A 17,991-nucleotide genomic window follows, 5' to 3' on the forward strand; every position below is an offset into this window, starting at 1 on the left:
AAAACGGCCAAATTAAAACGGCAGATAGGTTGAGTCATTTGCTATCTTCTCATGCCTAGAAAAACAAAATTGGCCAAGGTTTTTTTTACTACTACGCTAGTAAAAATTTTCAATATACGAAAAACTGGCATAGAAGTAAAAAAAATGTGCGCCAAATAAAAAAAATTTAGGCCTGGCAAACGATGTACCAAACAACCTGTATAACAATTGGATGGAATACCATTAAAAAAAACTTGTCATCAAATTTTAAGTTAAATTTAGTTTGTAGTTAGTTTTTTTTGGTGTAAGTGTATGGACCATCAAGGTCTGAAATAAATGATTTTTATTTTATTTTATTTATTTATTTATTTTTTATTCTCAAGCAACTGATTTTAAATAATAAACTGGTTTTTCTACAGCCGTTACGGCTGTTATATGTGATAAGGCCGTATTTGTTACTTTATGCAGCAATATACTTTAATGGTAGACGACAGAGCCGGCAAACTGTTATCAAACTCTTTTAAAACATTTATTTGACGTTATTTCGTTAAATTGCGTCTCATTTTATCACTCGTTTATATCTGCCCCCGCATCCTGTATTATTTTGTCTGATAACAGCAAGGTTATTTGGGTGATAGTAGCTTTTAGCCAGGCTTTATGTGAAACCTTTATCCTAGCACATTATTTTTTTATTTTTTGTCTGTAAAATCATTGAAGGGAGAGTTGAGGCACACAATAAATAATAGTACTAACGTAGATAAAGGACACTGCCAAACCCAAAGTTTGACAGCGGTTCAGGGTCGAATCATGCTATTTCTTTCTAATATGGCACTATCCCTTTCGGCTATTTAGGGTTGTTAAAATTGAAGTGATTATCTTATCTGTAGTCGTGCACGCAAAAGGAAGTCAAGTGGTGCTCGGAGCCCTAATAATTGCTCGGAGCAATGCTGAGCCGAACGGAGCCGAGTTCGGCCGAAGTGAGGAGTGTCTCCCCACTGGTTGAGGCAAGGAAAGGGGGAGACCAATGAGAACGTCCATAGATCAAGTAAAGAAAACTCAACGTCGTGTCGTATCAGGCTGTCAATGAGAAGGCAGAGGCCCGACATGCATGGAAATCGCTGCACCGAAAAGAGTTCAACTCTTAAATATATGATGATGATGATGATGATGATGATATAAAATAAGTTTTTCTTCAGTGTATAAATTAAATATTAGTTAGAGTATTTAGGTGGAGCAACGCGCCATCGAAAGAAGAAATGTAGGTATCAGAATGCAAAATAAACAAGTACCTAAAGGGGCCCACTGATTAACAGTCTACCGGACGGTATCGGCCTGTCAGTTGTTCGGAACTGTCAAAATTTTGTTCTAACTGACAGGCCGATACCGTCCGGCGGCTTGTTAGTCAGTGGTCGGCGTATCAAGATCATCAAGTACATAACAAAAGCGTCACTTTGGTTTTGCTCTCTGTATTTTTTTTCGACTTAAGCAACTAGGTTATAAATCGAAAGTTGGGTATCAGCTCAGCTTGAGTACCGCGTGATACCTTTTTAAAATAAATTTACATAGATATGTACTATACTTCAAGTAGATACTTGAAGTATCCCACACCACATAAAATGATATACACCTACGGCGGATTCTCCCTGCAAAAAATACTGAAATGACAGACTTTTACAAATCCTTGATCCTTTTCGTTCATATAGGGAAAAATATGCCGCAATTACCCATTAAAGCAAGGACAATTTAATGCTTTGGCAGAACATTTATCATACCGTACATCCCCTTACATTTGCGTACATTCAACCGTCACATTGTAAATCCACGGTTAGCAAAAACTCGTATTACGCAAGTAGATCAAAGGCACATGATGCTCATAGTCTGTATCTTTAGGTACCTATATAAATAAAAATAAACAAACAATTTGTAAATTTTCGGGTAGTTATAACATTTAGTGGTTAACCAACCAAATACAAAACCGTCTGGATCAGCCACTGAACAACCTGACTTTAACCTACATTATGTGATCGTGTAATATTTTCATCTATCCTCAACTGGCTTAAGGAGCCATTTGAGGGTAGATTTTGTTTACTTTTATTTAAATACCTAAAGATACAGAGTATATAGTTAATGCTTTTGGGCATGTTCCGCAAATCGACAACCGTTGTGCCTATTTTGCGTGAAACGAGGTAGCGCTACTCTAACCATTACCCCAGTACCTGCATGAAACCTATTTAGCAATGCTATCAGTTTGCAAACTGCCTCTTAGTGTGCAGGGAGTCCCTAGGTATTTGCCTATGAAGCTTAAAACATTGTGTTATTTCTATACATTCAGCAGAGTTTTAAACATCAACGTCCTATAAAATTACGACGTATAAATAACACTTGCACTGCGTGTGCTATTAAAATCGTTGCACACTTCTCTTGGTCTAACTCTATATCTTAACTTGATATAGGCCACGTTGGACAAAACCTGATATAGGCCACGTTGGACAAAACCTGATATAGGCCACGTTGGACAAAACCTGATATAGGCCACGTTGGACAAAACCTGATATAGGCCACGTTGGACAAAACCTGATATAGGCCACGTTGGACAAAACCTGATATAGGCCACGTTGGACAAAACCTGATATAGGCCACGTTGGACAAAACCACTTGAATACCGTATTGATTCAAGGCAAGTCCGAATGAGGGTGAAAATCTCTTGGGACTAAAATGGTTGGAGATAATTTGATTGAAGGCTTGTGGATTTTGTCACTGAATTTACTTAGAGAACACCTCAATTCAACCGTCACCCTATGCAAGCTATGTGAAAAGTATTGCCGTATTCGAACTTTAAGATATTCACAAGAGACGACACGTACTAGATCCATTCTAGGTACGTTATAGTTTAGATATCAACTAGTTCTCTTTTGCAGCGCAATTCGGGCAACCAATGTCACTTTTAAGTTAGATAGCGTAAGATATCTATTAGATGTGAATTGGATCTCTAAGTCATATCCTGAGGAAATCGTTCAAGAGTATCTCCAGAATCGCGCAAATGTCAAATTTGACAGGTTAGATCTTAAACATATCGTTATCGTATCTTGGTGATGTCTAAAAGATATCTAATAGATATCTATTTCAAAATCCGAATCGGGCCCATAGCAACTTTTTTTAAATAATAAGTTGTCGGAACGTTTGGACTACCTCCTCACAAAATGCTGGGTAGAGGTGGTGATAGGCAGGGCCCAAATAATCCATCTTGGCCCGTGTTCCTCTTTGCTGGCAGTAATGTTAAGGTACTTAGTTAGTTTATAGTTATAAGTGTTTTTACGTGACTACTAACATAGGATGTAAGTTTTTCTGCTTCACTAACAAAAATATGGATCAAAATTAAATGGTCTGAAATAAACTAATTTTATTTTTATTTATTAACCTCAAGGGAGTGAAAGTTGAAACTTGTGAGCGGAACGTAGTAAAAAACAAAATAATTACCAATTAGGCCGCGGGTAGAACGCGGAACCTACGATAATCGTTCCCAACAGCCCTCCACTCACCAGCCGAGAGCTGACCCAGTTTCACATGATGCCAGTAACTTTAAGTTGAGAGCATTAACTATCGACACCCATACATCTGTGTGACAAAAAGTGTAGTGGTGTTCCTGGGAAAATTCCCAAATTAAAGGAATAGGTGATTCTGGGTTTACTTGCGTAATAAATAACATTCAATATTTTTCTGACAAACATAATTTTTTTTCTCATGTGTTAAAATATTTATTATATATTCTATCTATTCGGGAAAAAATCTAAATATTTCCGATAATATTTCTTTATACTACACAATATACTCCGGTGTTTAACTACAAATGTTCTTAGCCGACTGTTTTACAGTTTACAGTAAAGAAAAGGTGTGTTATTTCAACGCCTCGGCTAGTCTGTGGCCATGAGTAAAGCAGGCCACTGACGAGCCTTCCAAATGGATGCCGTTACAATGGATTCATCCAAATGGAAGGCATCCTAATATTAAACATTGTACGTTTTTGACATTCACGGACCGATTTTGGATTGCAGCCACGCTATTTGGACTGTTGGAAGGCTCGTCAGTGGCCACCTTAAGCCCATTCATAATAGAAAAAAAAAGTACTTATTGTTGCTAAGCGGTGGACAAAAATTGTTTTACAAATTGTTTTAAAAGTCTGTAATATTTCAATATTGCACACAAAAATTGCAGAACCCTTCATAATCGCTCCCAACAGCTTTCCAGCCATTTGTTGATCCAGTTTCACACGATGCCAGTAACTTTCAGTTGAGAGAGTTAACTATCCACACATTCGTGACCATAATATCTGGGCGACAAAGTGAATAGTGATAATGGTATTAGTCAGAGGGGAATAATCCCAAATCTAGTGAATATTCTAGTAACAATGTTTCACATATACAGTGTGGAAAGATAAGTCGGGCCCTGGAGATAAACTACCTTAAATCCTTAAGCTGGCTCATTTTACTTAAAGGAGACATTCCTTTATTTTTTATAATAAATAAAACTGCATTTAAAGATTTATCGTTTCAATTTGGATTTTCTAAAAAAAATTTGAGTACTAAATATTTATTACAATTAAAAATACACTACATAATCTAAACATAAAACTAATTAAAAACTAAACTTAAATATAAGCAAAATAATATAGACAAAAAAAAAGAGTTAAACTAATTAAATATTAGATTTTATGGATATTTTATACGACAGACGAGTGTAAGACCCAATGTTTCTTGGATAAATGTTATCATTAACATTAACTGTATCGACTAGTAGAATAAAAATGCGAATGTTTATTTTTTGGAATTTTTAGTCAGTTCGAGTCCCGGGCGAGGCAAGCAAGTTTAAAAAAAATCTTTGGACGCAGTTTGGTTTCTTTTAAAAAATAAAGGAATGTCTCCTTTAAGTAAAATGAGCCAGCTTAAGGATTTAAGGTAGTTTCCCTCCAGGGCCCGACTTATCTTTCCACACTGTATATCGCTATTAGCTTATAAACAAATAAGAGATCGTCATTGGCCTTAACGTACATGAATTCCGATCTTCTTCCTTATAACTATTATAACTTTTTCGTAATAAAACTGAGGTATGGAGTAAGCACTCTATGTATTTTTTCTCGATGCCAGAGGTGAGCAAGACAGACATTTTGATTCCTTTGTTTTGGGAACATTCCCGTCGCCCAACACTAAGATGTAATTTGTGATGTATCTACATCATTACAGACGAGGGGATTAATTATGTCATGTGATGCTTGGGGGTTAATTAACGAGCATTGACAGCATTCATTTATTGTCTTTGTTAAGATGCAATAGATACGAAGACCTTTTTTTTGTTAAGAATCGCTGGTGGACGATAGTAGTAATAGGTAAGAGCGTGCGACTTTCAAACCCCGGCTCGTACCAATGACTTTTTCGGAACTTATGTACGAAATATCAAATATCATTTGATATTTACCAGTCGCTTTTAGGTAAAGGAAAACGGAAACCGAACTAATCCCAATAAGGTCTAGTTTACCCTCTGGGTTGGAAGGGCAGATGGCAGTCGCTTTCGTAGAAACTAGTGCCTACGCCAATTCTCGGGATTAGTTGCCAAGCGGACCCCAGGCTCCCATGAGCTGTGGCAGAATGCCGGGATAACGCGAGATAGATGACGAATACCTTTTGTTTAAAGACTTTAAAGGGTCACATAAATCTAGTCGCCGTCATACAATCGATGTTACGCTGTTTAACGAAAATATAGACAAATGACGTTACTGGCAGTACCAGCACAGATAAGTTTGGAAAAAAAAAGGTTACAAGAGAAACCATTATAATATAAATCATACATCAGCCCTTAGGAATTGGCTTAAGCCTATGATGCATGTTATCTCATAAGTTAGTGTTACTTAAGTATATTGCTATACTCTTACAGGGTTCATGTGGAACTGTAGGTACTAAGTTTAGTTTTTAAGAACTGTATACTAATATGAGTGCAATAAACAATTCGGATTCTGATTCGCTTACATTTTAAAACGTCATTCTAAAATAACATTCAAATAACATGTAACTGCGTCTGGTAGTAGTTTTTGTTAGGGTTCCGTACCCAAAGGGTAAAACGGGACCCTATTACTAAGACTTCGCTGTCTGTCCGTCCGTCCGTCTGTCACCAGGCTGTATCTCACGAACCGTGATAGCTAGACAGTTGAAATTTTCACAGATGATGTATTTCTGTTGCCGCTATAACAACAAATATTAAAAATAGAATAAAATAAAGGTTTAAATGGGGCTCCCATATACAACAAACGTGATTTTTGACCAAAGTTAAGCAACGTCGGGAGTGGTCAGTACTTGGATGGGTGACCGTTTTTTTTTGCTTTTTTTTTGTTTTTTTTTTGCATTATGGTACGGAACCTTTCGTGCGCGAGTCCGTCTCGCACTTGCCTGGTTTTTGTTGCTAGAAACGGACTTAACTACAACATACATACAAACAAATGACAAGAGAGCCAAGTTTCAACATTAGGAATATGCGTCGTAGTCGACTTCGCCGACAGCGTGTCAAGCGGACGCCCTTAAAACACTCCGTTTAAAAGGCACAAAAATCACACTCCCAAGACTGATCTCAGCAAGTAGAAGCATCAGCAAACCCTCTCAATAGCACTCAAGTCGGTCTGCTATTGATTTTCCACACTTAACAGTATCGACATAATAAAATGTAACGTGTCCGTTCTTGGGTGCTTGAGTTGAGACCCATTTATAGATTACTTGTCCACTAGACGGAGCATGAAGCACATTGGGGGCATAGCCAAAATAACAATTGTTGATAGAATATGGTTATCTGGAAGAGATCGATTTTTACAAGCTTTTATTTACGCTACGTCTTACGTAGGCGAACAACGCGCGAACGCGGCGCGGCGCGGCGCGGCGAAAGCGGCCGCCGCCGCGCCGCGCCGCGCCGCGCCGCCTGACATTCGCGTGCAAATCGCGCCGCACCGCGTTCGCAACGAGATCGCTTACGTAGGACACTTCTATGGGCATCAAAGGATTGATTTCGCCGCGCCGCGCCGCGCCGCGTTCGCGCGTTGTTCGCCTACGTAAGACGTAGCGTTAGTTTCACCTGACCGTTGTCTGTAATCAAATCTTGCAAGTTTGATCCACTTCCCGGTTTCCGATTGAGCTGTAATTTTGCATGCCTGTATAAATCAGATGACAATGCAATATTATGGTACCATCGAGCTGGTCTGATGATGGAGACAGGAGGTGGCCATAGGAACTCTGTGATGAAACAACCCAAACCTAATTGTGTTAGGGGTTTTTAGAATTGTCTCGATGAGTATTAGTTGTCTGTCGTAAGAAAAGTACAGTCAGTGATAAAAGCTTGTACCAAAAATATTTTTTTTACCAAAAACTTGTTAGCGATAAGACCGCCCATAATAATTATATGCTTGTATTTTTGTTTTTTTGTTTATATTGTCTTCTTTTATTATGGTGCAACACACAACTGGGTTGCGTAGTTTCATCACAGAGTTCCTATGGCTTCCTCCTGTTTCCATCATCAGATCACCTCGATGGTACCATAATATTGTATTGTCATCCGGTTTATACATGCATGCAAAATTTCAGCTCAATCGGAAACCGGGAAGTGGATCAAATTTAACTTGCAAGATTTGATTACAGACCGACAGACAGACAGACAACGGTCAGGTGAAAGTAAATAAAAGCTTGTAATAAAATGGCGTGGGATAAATCTATACTTATTTACTTACTAAACGCACAAATTTTGCAGTAATATCGTAGTGGCGTAAGCATGTACCTACCTACCTTCATATACGTCAAATTACATACTATAAAATTGTGAGATATGGTGGTATTTCCACGTTTTCTTACTGCAAATCCGGAGCTGAGTTCCGTTTTCGCGGTCTCTATATTTTATAAGACCTACGCGGTCACGATTGCTTGTAGAGTACTTCTTAATGAGATATCTATCGAAGGTAATCTACATACCCATTCGACCCTTATGTGTACTTGTGCGAACCGTACTTCGTCAATTATATACGAAGGTGCGATGTTACGAGTATACATATATAATGTAATTTTACCCTTAAGCGTCACTTAGTAAATAAGAACCTAATACCCCTTACAGATTTACTTACATACTGCCGTGGCGCAACGACCCGAAGTGGATCTTGGCCTCCGACATAGGGTTGCCAACTTTTTTTTGGTGGAATATAGTATTTTCCAGAATAAAGCATCAAAAATAGGTATAGTACATTTCAAAAAAAGTAGTAGGGTTAGATAAAATACTAAACATGAGTGTAATATATGTTTAATCGGAAATCTATATTTCCATTATTTTAGCGTTACTACTATATATTTTTCCAAAAATATATACATAGTACAGAGAGTCAAAATATAGTGCAATACTATATAATACAGTACGTTTGGCAACCTTACTCCGACACCAAAGACCGTCATGCTACTCTGTCCAAAGCCGACCCATACAGCCGACCTACATATATTGGGACCCTTACATATTTAGTGCATAATTATATTCCATCGTATTTTCACGAACGTGTCTTTCTATTTCAGTCAATCTCGGTACAAAACTTAGAGGATATAACCAACGGAGACGCCATGTCTATAATTTTTGGTACAAAATAGTCTGCCGTGTTTTGCGGGGGAGGGGCACATCAAATGTTTACGTAACGTAAACATAACCATGTCAGATAAAAGTCAGTCCATACATGTGGTTGACATGTGGTTGACCATTGGCCGCCTATTTTCGACGGAGGGGAACGCCTGTTTGGTTATATTCTCTAAGGTATATACAAAAAGTACCGAGGTTGACTGAAGTAGCGTGACAAATATGAACGCTTCCGAAAAGATACAATGGAAAACAATTATCCACTACATATGTTGCTAATTTGATACGGGCAATTGAGTTCTTTGGGATTAATTTATTATACCGGGTGTGTCCTGTAACACGAGCAAATAATGAAAACATAGACTGTACTCCTCAAAGGATGACACTTTTGTTCAACGACTTTTAAAAATTATGAAGTATTTAGAGTCCCTATTTTTCATATAAAATAAATATTATCTTCAATGGACGCCATCGCCACGCCATATCATTGTGATTGACGTTACTTGTCACGCCTTAAAGATAACAAAATTCGCAATACATTGCGTCTTAGAATAAACTTTAAAGTGTATTAAAAATCAAACCACAAGTTATTTTTTAAAGTCGCTGAACAAATGTTGGTCAGTATGAGGAGTACAGCCTACAGTTAAATTTTTTGCTCGTATTACAGGCCACACCCGGTATAATATCTTTAGACAAAGCCCTTAGTATATTTTGATTAAAACGTTAAACATAACTGACATGTATTACCGACAGTTTTCCGTTCTCTTGACATGATTGTATTACCGACAGTTATCCCGCCCGTTGCTATTACCCAATACACCATTTCCCTGCTATTGAAAAAAAGTTGTAATTGGTCACAAAAAGTTTTAATTGGCTAAAATATAAAATGCGTTTGTTTTTGACGTTGTCAGGCTGCGCGTACTAAAGGTGACAGTCCATTTCCAACGACAGCTGCATTACTGTTCATTTTACTATGGAAATTGACAATAACAGCGACGCGTTCAGTACCGGTAGTGCAGCTGCAGTCAGAAATGGAATATTACCATAACTCCTCATGCATTAACACGCTACAGGCCGCAATTAGCTAATAATCGTTAGCTTTTTCATTTTGACGTCTTATGTATTTATAAGAAAGTGATTAAACATAATTTAGCTAAATGAGGTCCGTAAAGTTTAATGAATAAGACAAAGCCCCGTAAAGTTTTAAGCGGCAACTTCGTTTAGCGCAGAGTGCCGAAAGTTGACGCGTTTCGCACGAAGAAAAGGAAAATAATGTTCTATATTGGCTGTTGAGCGTAGTAAGGTAGTAATTGAAATAAGATTAAAATAAAAATATAGTACATCTTGCTTGAAATTTCCAAATTACTAAAATTATCCCATTTTAAAGCTGCATATTACTCTCTCAAAGGAATACAACATTGTTTTGGCTATGGTTAGATGTTACAGTCTGCAGTGGCTAACCGTGTAGCCATATAACATTTTATGACGCAAGTTATAATTTCCTTTCAGGCGATACCCAAGTTGCATATTTTGCACGTAAATACTTTGTTGCTAACAAGATATACACCCTAATATTGGGAAAGCGTCCAACAAAACAGCTTTTAAAAAACCTGTGCGCTATTTCTTTGCCGGCAGTTCAAATAAGAATAAAGTATCTATCTCACATGGTTAATATATGGGTACGTATATAATTTATATTAATGTAAGAACGGTATGTAGTTATTTAGTAGATATTATATAATTTATGTGTAAATTGTATGAACTGTACGAGGTTCTTATAAAGAATTGAATTTTTTCTCTAACATTAAGTTCGCCTTTTATACACTAAGTTTTTCGTATTTGTAATGCTACGTCAGTCAACCTCAGTACTTTTGTTGTACCGAGACTGTTTTGTGTTAAAAAATATCTTCAAAATACTGGCTTATCCTAAGAGATCTCAATGAAGTGACACGAAAATTTCGAGACATATTTTTGCGCGACTGCGGAAAGCTGCGATGACATATTGACGGATTACTTCCTCCGGAAAGGTTGAGTCAATCTCCACGAAATGATAGATTTTGTCGGTATTTGGACATCTAAAAATAAACCGTGAATAATCTTGACAAATTCTAAATTTCGCATTTGATTTCTACGTAATTTATTAAATGTGACGTACATTTTAGGTAGATGTTACCGTTATAAATCATGACTGTTGTTATTATGTTATCAATTTCGTAACAAAATTAATCACAAGACATCTTGTTTGGGCTCTTGTTGCGTGGAGTAACTTCCATGTAAATATAGCCTGTTACTACGCAACATCAATGTTTCTCATTACTTGATTGCCTTTACTTCCTATTTGTGTTATTTTGTCTTCTTGATAAATTCATGGTATCGTTAATGTTTACTTTCTTTCCATTTAGTTCCTGAATCTAATTTTAACCGACTTCCAAATCTCAAAGAAGGAGGTTATCAATTCGGTTGTATGTATGTTTTTTATCGTCAATCAATTCAATTTTCAAAGTGGGACTGAGCACTGAGGACAGGGCACGTTTGCCGAATGCACCCAAGACACTGGGATGGACTAGCCATAGACTGGATCCCACAGAACGGAGCTCAGGTCAGAGGAAGACCGAAATTAAACGGACTCCTTTGGTCGTCCGTTTTTAGGGTTCCGTACCCAAAGGGTAAAACGGGACCCTATTACTAAGACTCTGCTGTCCATTCGTCCGTCCGTCCGTCCGTCTGTCACCAGGCTGTCTCACGAACCGTGATAGGTAGACAGTTGAAATTTTCACATATGATGTATTTCTGTTGCCGCTATAACAACACTAAAATATATAACAATACTAAAACAGAATAAAATAAAGATTCCCCCATACAACACTAGTGATTATTGACCGAAGTTAAGCAACGTCGGGCGGGGTCAGTACTTGGATGGGTGACCGTTTTTTTTTTATTTAAAAAGTGAGTCAATAAATGCATTAAAATAAAAATTACCTAATGATTATTATACATAACAAGTAAGCAGATAAATAAATGGATCGTATTTGGTTAAATTGTTTCTAGAATTAGCTACTTCTTTTAAATCTAGCCAGCATCATGTACAAATCTTAGTTTGACTATCGTTATCTATTTATCTCTCTCAGTTGCTTAAAGTTTTCCTGGCAGAGATCTCTTAAAGGGATACGTTCGCCTTTGTACAAATTTATTATGTTCTCTCTTTGTTACTTGTTTGGTGCAATAATATGTTTTACTGCTACTACTAAATGAAGCCGTAAAAATACTTATATCACCTCAGAGCTATTAAATGAATGTTAGAGAAAAATTGTAGGTAGTGTTTCATTCGCTCGGTGAATTTTACGGTTTTTCCACTCATCTAGAAAAATATTGTAAAATACCATTCGACCTTGAATAAATAAATGAAGGTGTAAAAATATGGCGATGTCGCGATAACCGTTTTATGAGCTGTAAAATGCCAGCTGTCTCATAATAGCATTACAAGAAAACCGGCCAAGTGCGAGTCGGACTCGCGCACGATGGGTTCCGTACCATTGCGCAAAAAACGGCAAAAACACGTTTGTTGTATGGGAGCCCCATTTAAATATTTATTATTTATTTATTTATTTAAACCTTTGGGAAACAAACAGGCAAAAACAACACATATAGTAAATCAGATAACACATTCACAAGCCACACAGTTTCCACTAATGAATAATAACAGTTATGTTGCTCAGAATCTAACATTAAAACAATTCAAACTTAAACCTACTTTAACATTAATAGAATTTATTTACAACATGCATAACTCGAATACCTAACTTGAATTGATGTAATAACACACATAAAAACAACATGCGAACATTGGAAAGTATGATGTAACATAATACTAATACTAATGGATATTATTTTTACCATTAACTGTACTTTTTATTGCAGAAACAAACTGTTGTAATGATAAATGAAATATATCAATATCAGAAAATTTTTCATTATAAGTTCTACACGCTCTAGCTAAAAAGCTATTTCTTGCATATGTAGTGCGCCCAAAGTCAATTGCAAAAAGGTTTGTGGAGCGAGTTCGCCGATTAGGACAGCGAATTGAAATTTTAGATAAAAGATTAGGTGAATCAATAAGGCCATGTAAGATTTTGAACAAAAAAATTTGATCTCTAATTTCTCTACGTGTTTGAAGAGACTCTAAATTGTCAGTGCTAAAAGATTTAAATTTATATTTCATTGTTCTAATAAATTTGTTCTGAATTTTTTCAATTGTGTGGATGTGAACATTGAAATGAGGATTCCAAACTGTAGTCGCGTATTCTAAGTTTGACCTAACAAATGCGTTAAATAGAAGTTGCAGAGTCTTAGGGTTTGTAAAATCCTTGCTTTGGCGGAAAATGAATCCCATCATTCTGTATGCTTTCGCTGAAATTTTGTCAATATGTGAAATAAATTGTAGTTCACTATCGAAATTTAAACCCAGATCCTTCACTTCAGATACAACTCTTAACGTTTTGTTGTTTAAAGAATAATTATACTGTATTTTATTGCGTTTTCTTGTAAATGATATAGCACAGCACTTTTCTACATTCAGGTACAGCTCATTCATAGAACAATATAACGTCAGTCTATCAAGATCAGCTTGAAGTTTCATGCAATCATCGCTATTTTTTATAATACTATAAATTTTAGTATCGTCGGCATATAATAATAAATCAGAAAATTTGAAACAATCAACAACGTCATTAATATAAATATTGAATAATAATGGACCCAAATGGGATCCCTGAGGTACGCCTGAAGATACGGGAACAAAGCTAGAAGTGTACCCCTTTATAGCAACTGCTTGCGTTCTGTCACGCAGGTAGGAGGTAAGCCATCTCAAAAGATTACCGTGAATTCCAAAAGTTTGTAATTTTTGAATAAGCAAAGAATGAGAAATTTTATCGAATGCTTTGGAGTAGTCGGTATAAATAACATCTACCTGATAGCCCTTATCCATTGCATTCGTCGCAAAATCAATCAACTGACATAAATTGGACTCAGTGGAACGTCTATTGATAAACCCATGTTGCTGATTTACCAATTTCGGTCGAACTGCGTAAAAAAGTGAATCGTAGATAATTTTTTCGAACAGTTTAGGGATAACCGACAACTTAGAGATACCCCGATAGTTTTTTATGTCATGTTTATTGCCACTTTTATGGATTGGAACTACGATGGATCTCTTCCAACAACATGGCAATGTCCCGGTCCTTAAAGAAAGATTGAATAGTAGGCATATGGGAAAAGCTAACCTTGCCCGACAGTTCTTTAAAAATATTGGATGTATTCCATCTGGTCCACAGCCTTTAGAAGTCACCAATCCCTTAAGGTAGCTTTCAACAAGAGAGGTAGTGATATTTACATTATTTATTAGGCAATTAGGAAACACAGTGTTATTTAATGCAATTGAAGTAGATTGGCAAGGTGCTTGAGAGTTAACATTATTGACGAAAACTGACTGAAAATAGGTATTAAATAAATCAGCGACTTCTTTGCCGCTATTACCGACACTATTGTCCAAGAAAAGTGTGTTGGGTATCCCGTTAACGCTCATCTTAGACTTCAAAAATGACCAAAAAGATTTTGAGTTATAACGAATGTTGTTTTCAGATCGTGAGATGAATAATTTGTAGCATGAATTTTCCATGGATTTAATCTTTGCCCTTAATTTTGAAAATGCTATGTAATCCGCGAGTCGTCCATAAATTTTCCATTTTTTATGAGTCTTTATTTTATTCTTAATCAATTTTATTAATGGTCGGGAGTACCATACGGGAAATTTATCTTGGCTAGAATTTATTATTTTAGTAGGGATCAGATCATCTATAATTCGGTTTAGAATATCATAGAAAGTATCCACAGCTATTTCTATGCTGTCTTCTGGAAGACAACGTTCCCAGTCCACTTTATCCAATTCTGCGTTTACAATGTCGTAGTCAGCTGCATAGAAACGCCGTACTATACGACGCGCTGGTTTTAAGTAATTATCACTCGACCCTATACAAGTCTTTACACAAAAGACCGGGTGATGATAGTCTATAGGAACCAAGGCTTCAACGTTTGATAAACTACAGTCAATATTTGATAAAACTAAATCTAATTGTCTACCATTCTGATTGGGAATATCGTTGAATTGATACCAGTCGGTAAAACACATAAACGCAGACAACTGAGTCGTTAAAATATCGTAATTTGGGATTTCCAACTTGAACTTTTTTTGGCTAGGTACATTAGGTATCCAGGAGGCTCCCGGGATGTTAAAATCACCTAACACTACGAAATAATCGTTAGGAAAATCAGTGTAAATGTTAGATAAAAATTCAAAAAATGATGATTGGGACTCTATCTGGAACTTACTTTGTGGAAAATAACAAGTTAACAATCTTATTTTCTTACCAGTAGGTCCTTGAGAGATAGGTACATCAATCCAGGTGACGTCAGCGTCAAGTAAATCGACGAATGGGTGAAGATCGCGTACTTCAGCTCTGAACTTACGATGCACGGCTATAAGCGTACCTCCTCCCCGCGTCATACCTACTCGCTCATAATCACGGTCAGTACGGTAAACCGAGTATCGGGAATCGAAAAGTTCAGAATCAAATATTCCAGGCAGGAGCCAGGTTTCCGTAATACAAACAAAGTCGTAATCAAATCTTAATACGTTACGGAGAAATTCAATTGTTTTTGACCTTAAGCCCCGTGCATTTTGATAATATATACTAATATTACCGTCCATTATTTAAAGATAAAATTAATATTTAATTCAATATTTTTGTATTTGGATCTCAGAACAAAAAGCATTTCAATAGCAAGCCAAGCTCCAGCAATAATAAGCAATAATATGCAAGAAATAATGTTCTTAGATAAATCGAAAATAAATATTCCATGAACTAATTTATAGCAAGAAATACAACCAAGATATAATTTGTTTCTGCAAATATTAATATCACTTACACACAATTTAAGTAATAAAATATAGAGGTAAAGGTTTTCGATACACAAATGCAAAGCTAAAGTTGTAACGCCTATGAAATTTTGTTTAAAGCCTCTTCCGACCCAATATACAAAACCGGGGACTTTTCATCGCGACGAACCATGACTGTGCAATTGCGAACCCAGCAAAATTGATATTTTTTCTGTTTGGCTCGTTGTTTCGCCTCTTTGAGTAGATATTTATTGTAAGTCGAGAGATGGTCATTCACGTAAATTCGATTAAGGCTGGTACTGTATCCTAAGTCGGAAGCTTTTAAATTTCGTAATTTACGAAGTGACGCCATGAAGTCGTCTTTTTTATAGCGCGCTTGCATCTTAACAATAATGGGTTTCGGTATGGCGCCGTCCGAGTCGTTCCTCACAGCAACACGCGTAACAAAGTCTACGTCGGTATTCGTATTCAGCGAGTATCCACTAAGGTCCGCTAACGATTTCAGAATGGTGAACAAGTTTTCTCCCTTTGTTTCCGGCACGCCATTGATTTGTATGTTAGATCGCCTAACCCACTGTTCATTTCTTCGGGAGTCGTTTATAACATCGCCGATTGCCTTTTTTACGTCGTCTAATTCTGCTTTGCACTCTTCCAGTGCGGTGACCCGAGACTCAATCGTGCTCATTCTGCCGGCTAAGTCAGTCAATTTGGAGTCGATACTGCTCCTCATCTCGGCAATATCATTCTTAACTTGGGACAAATCCGATTGTATTGCTTGGATCGCCGAGAATTGAGTCTGTAACGCCGACACTTTCGTCAAAATATCGTGTAATAACGCTTCAGGACCAGATGTTAAAAGTGAACTGCTATTTCCAGATATATTTCTTATTTCATGATAGGAATTCGGCGGCGTCACTAACAAATTGCTATTGTCTGTTCTAACTACGAGGGGGGGCCTGTCTGCAGCGTGTGAATCATCCAACGACATGACAGAGTCGTCAAAAGCAGCACGCTGAACGGGGGTGTTGTCATTTCTCCGTCTCCGCGTGTTGACCGATGAACAAAACGAACATAACCACGCTTGTCTCACGTTTAAAGCTTGCTCCAAAGTTAAGTCTAGGCAAGACAAATGGTAAAGCCCACTGCATGCCGTACATTGTAAATAGTCATTATTATTGATCAGAAGATCACAGGATTGACACGACGACATTTTGTAAATATGACTTCTATTTGCTTGTCACTAAGGTTCAATATTGCAGCGCGTCACACCGACCGATAACGACGTTGAACTTGTATCGCAATTTCGCGCCGGCTCGCTCAAGCTCTCGTAGCGCAGCGGTAAAGCCGCCGACACGGACGCAGGGGGCCGGGAGATCAAATCCGCGCAAAGATACAAAAAGTTGAATTAGGTAACACTGCACTCCGGCTCCAAACTTCGTTCACACTCGACTACGTCACTCGATTTACTCGCACTTTAGAGCAGGAGGTCCGACACTTGTCAATATGGCCGACAGGCTACGTTCAACTTCTCCCAAGCAAGACAAGGAGGTACCGAGAAATGGGAACTTCTAAACTGCATCGAGAAATGTAAATAAATTTAAATTTAAAAATGCACAACAACTTAACAAACACACGTCCACTCTGAGCAACGGTGCGACGCAGAAAATTATATTCTGTTTTTGGTATTTGTTGTTATAGCGGCAACAGAAATACATCATTTGTGAAAGTCTCAACTGCCTAACTATCACGGTTCATGAGATACAGCCTGGTGACTGACAGACAGATGAACGGACAGACAGATGGAAGGACAGCGGAGTCTTAGTAATAGGGCCCCGTTTTTACCCTTTTCGTACGGAACCCTAAAATGAAATCTATAGTTTTGCAACATAATATATCGTCTGTCTGGTCGCCTGTTTGAGTACCTATTACTCTTTTTTATTTATTTTTCTTCTGTTAGATTGCTAATAACATGAATATAAAAGTAAAATACAAAAACTCATTGTGTTTCGTTCAATTTCATGCAGTTTGCTATTTTTCTTCAAAATAATGAAGCACGTGGCAAATATAATGAAGAAAAAACTCAGGCACGAAACTTCTATGAAATTATTTTGTATAAATAACACTTGCACTGCCCGGCTATCAAAATTGCTGCAGACTTTTCTTGGTCTAACTCTACAAATGTAGTGCATAATTTCCATCGTATTTTCACGCAAATATACGAACGTGATAGCTATTTCAGTCAGTCTCGGCACAAAAAGATTGGCACTGAGATTGACTGAAGTAGCATGACAAACACGAACGTTTCCGAGAAAATACGATGGAAAACAATTATTTATCCATTACATCTGTAAAGATAAGAAGATTTATTCATAAACATTATTGGTAGGTACATTCAATGTCAATCTTTAAATCTAGTTAACAATTTA

General features: G+C 37.1%; 2 protein-coding genes across 2 annotated transcripts in view; both read right to left on the minus strand.

The window, feature by feature from the left end:
* LOC134675194 (neuropeptide F receptor) overlaps positions 1-17,991 on the minus strand; it is a 96,968-nt gene that overhangs the window by 36,142 nt on the left and 42,835 nt on the right. The window lies entirely within an intron of this gene.
* Positions 15,615-16,789, minus strand: LOC134675017 (uncharacterized). The gene has a single exon (XM_063533168.1). It carries the CDS (start codon positions 16,773-16,775, stop codon positions 15,666-15,668), a length of 1,110 nt encoding a protein of 369 aa, XP_063389238.1. The 5' UTR covers positions 16,776-16,789; the 3' UTR covers positions 15,615-15,665.

This window comes from Cydia fagiglandana, chromosome 21 (assembly GCF_963556715.1).
Source record: "Cydia fagiglandana chromosome 21, ilCydFagi1.1, whole genome shotgun sequence".
NCBI lineage: Eukaryota > Metazoa > Arthropoda > Insecta > Lepidoptera > Tortricidae > Cydia > Cydia fagiglandana.

What these genes read in the sequence shown, in the direction of transcription:
- LOC134675017 (XM_063533168.1), bottom strand. Translation starts at nt 16,775, where the DNA reads ATGTCGTCGTGTCAATCCTGTGATCTTCTGATCAATAATAATGACTAT.